At 35.2% G+C, this 7,977-nt stretch overlaps 1 protein-coding gene across 1 annotated transcript in view; it reads right to left on the bottom strand.

Annotated features, from left to right (window-relative positions):
* Nucleotides 1–7,977, bottom strand: part of LOC115415433 (major facilitator superfamily domain-containing protein 2B-like) — a 52,538-nt gene that overhangs the window by 43,186 nt on the left and 1,375 nt on the right. The window contains exon 2 of the mRNA XM_030128992.1: nucleotides 6,521–6,889. Coding sequence (XP_029984852.1) covers nucleotides 6,521–6,871 — 351 coding nt within the window. The 5' untranslated portion in view covers nucleotides 6,872–6,889. The remainder of the gene's footprint in view (nucleotides 1–6,520; nucleotides 6,890–7,977) is intronic.

Below are 7,977 nucleotides of genomic sequence, written 5' to 3' on the forward strand. Positions count from 1 at the left end.
ACCCAATGAGAACTGATAAGAGAATCAATAAGGAATCGGATCGATAAGCAGAATCGATAATGGAATCGGAATCGCTAAATTCTTATGGATTCCCATCCCTAGTTATATATGAAATCCAAGGCGCCCAACATTTTTAAAATTTTTCTTGTTCAAGTCGTGTGAATATTTTAAGTGTTGTGTTTGCATTTTATAAATTCATCCCATGGACCAGATTGGAACGTTTGGCGTGCCGCATTTGGCCCCCGGACCACATGTTTGACACCCCAGGTCTAAGTGAAACAGTTTCCAACACATTAAACTTCATTCTCTCAAACCCAACTCCATTCAACAAGTTTCTTCTCATGACCATTGTTATCTTGCTATTTTCCCAAAGACAAAATAAATTCCTGTTAGCATCTCTCATATGAAATAAGGTGTGTCATTTTCAACAAAATTAGTCCATGAAACCAGACATATGAGTCAGAATTACTGAATCCTGCAGTCATTCATAGTTTAATCCTATTTCACTTCTATTTATGGAGCTCCAAAAATAACATTCCTTCATGTAACAGTTGATGATTCAGAGGAAGGTAAAGAAAAGGAGTCGTTACCAAAGGGTTTTTGCTGGTTACAGTCCATTTGCAATGATAAATGCGGAAGACGTGTGTGGTAATGACACTGTTCTCATCTGAAGAATTCCACCACACGCCCAAACACTCCCACACACACAGTCGCAGTTTCCCACCTGACAATCTTTCAAAGCACTAAATCATCAGTCTTCCTATATTTTCTTCTCCTTAAGCCAAGGATGTCAAACTCATTTTAGTTTAGGGGCCACATTCAGCCCAATGTGATCTGAAATGGACCGTATACTAATAATACTCATAAGAACACTTAAATTATAATCCAAATTTTTCCTTTTTGTTTTAGTGTGAAAGTTAAATTAGTTTATGAAAATGTGAATAACCTGTTTTTGGATTATGAGGTACATCAGATTTGGGGTTACATAACTGCGTAGTTATATTTTATGTACATTCAATTGTATAGTTATGGTTGTTACAATATAAAAATTCAGTCAGAGGAGAAAAAAAAAACATGTACATCCTGAAATATATTTTTTAAAAATAAGTATAATTTCACCAATATTAAGTTGCAGCTTAACAATTTAACAGGTAAGTGACTATTTTTGGTAATTTCTGCATACATTACACGACAGCTGCAGTTCCAGTGAGGACAGTGAGTCAACAATCTACAGGTCCAATGTGGTCTACAGGGTCTGTAAGGTCCACCTCTGCATGAACAGTGAGTGGACCTGCTTTGTTAGGTACCATGAAGTAAAGCAGGGGTGTCAAACTCATTTTAGTTCAGGGGCCACATTAAGCCCAAGTTGACCTCCAGTAGGCCAGATCAATAAAATAGTAGCATAAAATAACCTGTAAATAATGACGACTCCAAATTTTTCTTTTTGTTTTACTGCAATCAAAATTAAACTATAAAATATGTACATTTACAAACTATCCAAACATAATGATGTGAATAACCTGAAAAAACTGAAATTTCTTGAGAAAATAAGTGCAATTTTAACAACATTACACCTCAACTAACCATTTATATAATGCATATTACAGACTGAATCGACAAAGGCACAAAATATTTAATAACAGGAAGAATAATGTTAAAATTTCACTTTCAAAAGTTCAGGTTTTTCACATTTTATTGTTAAAGGATAGTTGTTAAATGTTAGTATTTTCATAATTTAATGTAAGTTTTTACACTAAAACTAAGAGAAAAATTTGGAGTTCACTATGTATAATGTAATATGTAATTGTGTAATGTAATATTATGTTTTTCATATTAAACTAAGAAAACTTGGAGTCATTATTTATAGGTTATTGTGCTATTATTTTAGTTGAGATCACATTGTATTTGCGCTTTGCAAATTCATCCCATGGACCAGACTGGAACCTTTGGCGGGTCAGATTTGGCTGCATGTTTGACACCCCTGATTTAAAGGGTTAAAAAAAGTGACAATTATTTGCACACTTGGTGACAGATGCTAGTATTTTTGAACATTTAACCTAACGCCAAAAATAATAATGCAAATTAATCAATGTTGGAATTAATCACTGACATATGCCAGGCTGCAAAAATCAAATAATATTTGATCCACTTTTTATGTAGTATATTGAAAAAATATATTTTTTTGTGTTTTTTGCATCCAAAAAAAAAAAGGTTTGTTTACATTATAAACACGGCATTTAAAGGGTTAAAAAAGTGACAATTATTGAGTATTTGGTATTTTTATTTACGGCTCAAGTTGATGAAATAGAAAAAAGAGTTAAAAGATTTAAAAACAAACTGTATGAAAAATTTTTGGACATTATTTGGCACACTTGGTGCTTCGTAAGGGCCTTGCTGGATGGGATACCGCTATTATTTTACTTGACGTCTTATTATGTTGTACATGGCCCCTAAATTCTGTCGATTGTTAATATTTTCAGTGTAATTTTTGCACTTCTGAAATTCATCCCACAGGCCGAACTGGACCATTTGGTGGGCTGGTTTTGGGACGCGGACCTTATGTTTGACACCCCTGCTCTTTGCTAACAAGAAAGCTGTTGATGCTTAAAATGCTGTCTCTGCTTGAATCTGTCTGTGGATGTGTCAAATAGAGAATCAGACGCAGACCCTCTGTCGGCTGTTTGCATTGTGGTCTATCTGAGGAGCTGGAGAAACCCACCAGAGTCATTGCTCTCTGCTAAAACCATCACTACTACGACTCGACGTGTGTGTTTTTCAGCGAGGAGGGCACGCTTTCATCTCAATACATGAATAAGACGAGACACCACAGTCTGGGAAAGCTAAGATTTATGCCTGTCTCTGAGGTTGTGCACACATATCAACCTTTGCCTCTTCCAACTTTTGGTGTCAGACATAAAGACAGTCTAAGAAACACACACATGCACAAAATAGTGTCACTCCACATCTAGCGGCTCCTTCTCGGCCCTTTTGCTACTCCCCTCGGAGCTTTTATGAAAGAAGGAAATCACCAAAGTAACCACAGGCTCGACCGACACACTGTTATTATCCGGCTCACGTTTTCTCTTCCTCCTTCTTTCGCCCCATCAAAACATAGAGGGGTTCGAGAACGACAATTACCAGGAGGGTGGTGTGTAATTATTCAATCACAAGACAAGCGGGTCAGAGGTAAGTAAAGGCTGCACCGTGGTTCCGACTTCAAAATTCTCTTTTCTTCCACTCTCACTGCAATTACCCCTAATTGGAGAGAAAATCAAAGTCTTGGGTGTCTGGAGAGCGCTGCTTAACTGATGATGTGCAAAAATACTCCACGCTCCCTCACTACTGAATTCTTTCCCTCCAAACTCATACTCTCAATCTTTCATTTCTGAGTTCTTATCATCAAAGAGGATAAACAGGATATCCCTTCTGCTGTTGTCTGGATGCACTGGAGAACAAACCAAACCACATAGGCCCAATGCAGCACACACACACACACACATATATATATAAATATATATACAAAGAAACCGACAGGCTGAGGGTAAAAGAAGCTTCAGCAAAGTTCAGACTGTCAACAAGCAAAGGGACAAGGACAGATAAGACTAATCTCCAAAGTTAATGAATGCTTAACACTGAGGGGAAAACAATTTAAAATGTCTGAACTAGCACTGCAAGCAATTTAAATCAGGGCTGAGGATAATGCTGGAGCAAAGAAAAGAGGAAAAAAAAAAAAAACATCTAGGCAGCTGTAGTGGTTAAATAAAGAATGTTTACATCTAAAAAATGAATTAACGGATTATCAGGCAAATTCTAAGTATCAGGGTTATAAAAGGGATTCCAGATCTGTGCCATCCTTCAGATTATGGAGAATAAATATGAAAAGAAAAGTTGATTATGTCAGTGATGGCATGAAGCCATTCAAATAACAACACTAAGCGCCCCGAGGAAACACAGTTTTAACAGCATGGAGAATTTATCGCCTGTCATTACGATTATTATTATTTCTTCTATTTTTCTCACAGTGTCTTTACGAGCACAGATGAATGAGTGTAATATAAAGAAAACACCGGCTCTGTTAGGGGTACGTTTATGATGGATGGGGAGGGGTATTCATGAGGAATTTAGCAAAGACATTTCACTCATTACTCACTATGGGTCTATCATTTAGTTTCATTCACAAAGAAGAAAAAGCTCTTTTATGTGTAATGTTCCAATCAGTCAAGCTTATTGGTCTTCTACATAAAAAGTCAAAGCTCCATGTGAAACTACACTGTAAAAAATGACTGTAGAATTAATACCAAAAAGTTGTAAAATTGCAACATAAAAAAACTGTAAGTGATAATACAATGCAAAGTTGTTTGTTTGAAAAGATTTTTGTGTTAACGATTGAATCAAATATAGCTGTAGTTCTTACAGGAAGAGTATGTGAACAAAACCAGATTTGTATGTAGAATAGGGGTGTTAGAAAATATCGGTTTTGCAATATATCGTGATATTTCATTTCACGATGCTGTATCGATATTTTTAGGTATTTATTCAAATGCAGATATTATGGAGGTTCATTTTGTTTTTTTGGTTTTCTTTCCTGTTTATATCTTTATTATTATTTAACACTGTTTTAAATAATGGTTATTTGAATCATCCTAAAAGCACTTTTTACTGTCTGAGAGGCAGATGGTAGTTCTTTTGGAAACTAGGAGAATTAGAAACATGTTGTGATATAGCATTAGATCCTGTTGTGATCAAATAAAAATGTGTTTAGTATTTGTGCAGATTTCTGGTGTACTTCAATTCTTCAAGGAAATAATCTTAAAAGAAAAAGAAACGAACAAAAAAATTGCCTTTTTAACAGTATCGTGATATATCGTGATATATCGTATCGTGATCATAGTATTGTGACTTGTATCGTATCGCCAGATTCTCACCGATACACAGCCCTAATGTAGAAATGATGTATTTCTATTGTTTTTAGAAAATAAAACTGTAAATTGAAATACAATATGGCGCCGTTTAAATTGCAAGACCATAATGTTGAAATAACGGCATATTTGCTTTATTTATATATATATACATATATATATATATATATACATATATATATATATATGTATGTATATATAAAGTTATAAAAAAGTGAACATTTATAATGTAACATTTTAAACTTGTAAATGAATGGGTTGGTAGAGTTGGTAGAGTGGCTCATCCAATAACCAAAGGGTTGGTGGTTCGAATCCTGGTTCTGACTGATATGTTAAAGTGTCCGTGGAAGACACTGAACCCTAAATTGGTCCCAGTTGGACCTGGTGGATTTGGAAAGTGCTTTGGACACCATGAAGGTGGAGAAAATGTGCTGAATAAGTGCAGTCTATTTACCAGTTAAATCTACATGTTTAAAATGTTAAATCTACATGTTACTCCGTAAATATGTTTACAGTTGGATGTGTTTTTTACAGTATTGTTCTGGAAACCACAGCTGCCAGTTTTTTTCCCATAAAAATAACAGGATTTTTTTTTTACAGTGTAGTCTTTCAGTGAATGATGTGCTGCCATATATTTATCTGATCACTGCTGATTATTGAAAGTAAAATCCTCCTGGTTTTATTAGAATCCTCCTTAACAAAGACGTTTTTGTTCTAGATTATGATCTTCACTGTCAGCTCCACAGAGTCAAAGTAGAACTAATATGACAGAACATTAGAAGGGCAGACGAGATGAGCCGGTTGTAGAACTGGTTCTATTGTATGATGTAATGCAGTTTAATGAACACTGTAGCGAAACAGAGAAAAAAGTGACTAACAGCAATGGTATTGCATTACAAATGCATCTGAAACACTGTGAAATCTGATGTATACCTTCCTAAAATACTTGATTTTGGGATTTTAACTGAACTCAAGAGCAGTCTGTCAACACTGTTTTCAATATATTCCCTCTCAGACTCAACAGTATGGAGTTCTGAGTCTTATCACCTTCCATCAAATACCAATCATTGGTGCAGTTGTTATAAAGATAAATGACATAAGATAAAAAGATATAACCGTGACTCAATTGTCTTGTGTTTACAGATATTGAACAGGTCATCCCTCTGTTTTCCACTGTGTTTCTTCCTATTATGGCTATGATTAGAACTGTCTCCGTCACCTAAGTCCACTCATATCACCAGGATCAAACAGAGAAAACAAGCGCTCATCCCATCAGTGGAAATGACCGTTCTCTAATGAAAACAATCAACTTTCCAGCAGCTGAATTCACTATCAGCAGGATTATGGTTCGCAGGAAAACAAAGGAGCTGATTAATCACAGTGAGATAAGCGAGAAAACAGATCACACTTTCTATCTTTTTTTTTTTTTTTTCAAATCTCTATCTAATCGTGTGGAATTATTGAAAGCTGAGCTGCAAACACACCAGATGAGATTAAAACTATCAGGAGGTTACTTTTACTGACAGATTTCTACCATCACTGGAGTTTAAATGAATGTCATTTACTGTTGAATAAAAACTAAAAAAAAAAAAGTCTCTTACCTGGTGTGGAGTTTTGGGGAAGAGCGGTTCAGTAGGTTTGATGAACTTCCCCGCTGAGCCCTGTGCTCCCTTCTCTCCTTTGGTCATGGCTGAGAGACTGTGTGTGAGACGACAGCCGTACTTGTGCGACTGTGTGTGTGACGGAGTGTTGAAGTGAGTGTGACTGTGACTCCTTGTGTGAGCGAGCGTGCGAGGAGCCTGCCACTGTGTGCCGTGTGTCACAGGGTGAAACTGGATGTGGCTCTGACTCCGGGTGTGAGTGGGAGTGTGTGTGTGCATGTGAGTGTGAGCTCCAGGGGCCGGCAGCTCCTCCTGCTCCTCTGTGACAACTCTGCTGCTTTCTGCCGCCATTCACATGCTGTTTGTGCTCTGGAATGAGGCCAGGAGAGAAAGGGACAAAGTCAGACGGGCGGTGCTGCAACAAACGTGTATGCAACAGCACGCACACAGGGTTTCATAGGCTTATTCAGCAGCATTATGGGTATAAACATCATCCCAGACAGGTTAGAAAAAAAAAAACAAACAAACATCATCCCAGGGAACATCATCAAATAGCTCTTAATAAGCTCTTAATAATCTTAATAACATAAATAATGACAACTCCAAATTTTTCTCTTTGTAAATGTCAATATTTTCATGTATTTACACTAAAAAAGTTTAATGTTGCAAAAAAATGTGAATAACTTGAACAAATATGAACAACCTGAAATGTCTTAAGAGAAGTAAGTGCAATTTTAACAATATTCTGAACAAGTTAGAAAAAAAAAAAAACATCATCCCAGGGAACATCATCAAATATCGCTTAATAACCTCTTAATAAGATCTTAATAATCTTAATAACATATAAATAATGACAACTCCAAATTTTTCTCTTTGTAAATGTAAATATTTTCATGTATTTCAAAGTGTAATTTTGCAAAAAATGTGAATAACCTGCACAAATATGAACCACCTGAAATGTCTTAAGAGAAGTAAATGCAATTTTAACAATATTCTGAACAAGTTAGAAAAAATAAAAAATTTAAAAATTAAAAAAAAAAAACATCATCCCAGGGAACATCATCAAATAGCGCTTAATAACCTCTTAATAAGCTCTTAATAATCTTAATAACATAAATAATGACAACTCCAAATTTTTCTCTTTGTAAATGTCAATATTTTCATGTATTTACACTAAAACAAAGTAGAATTTTGCAAAAAATGTGAATAACCTGAACAAATATGAACAACCTGAAATGTCTTAAGAGAAGTAAGTGCAATTTTAACAATATTCTGAACAAGTTAGAAAAAAAAACAAAATTAAAAACAAAAAAAAACAAAACATCATCCCAGGGAACATCATCAAATAGCGCTTAATAACCTCTTAATGAGCTCTTAATAATCTTAATAACATAAATAATGACAACTCCAAATAATTGTCTTTGTAAATGTAAATATTTTCATGTATTTCAAAGTGT

This window comes from Sphaeramia orbicularis, chromosome 24, assembly GCF_902148855.1.
Source record: "Sphaeramia orbicularis chromosome 24, fSphaOr1.1, whole genome shotgun sequence".
Classification (NCBI taxonomy): Eukaryota; Metazoa; Chordata; class Actinopteri; order Kurtiformes; family Apogonidae; genus Sphaeramia; species Sphaeramia orbicularis.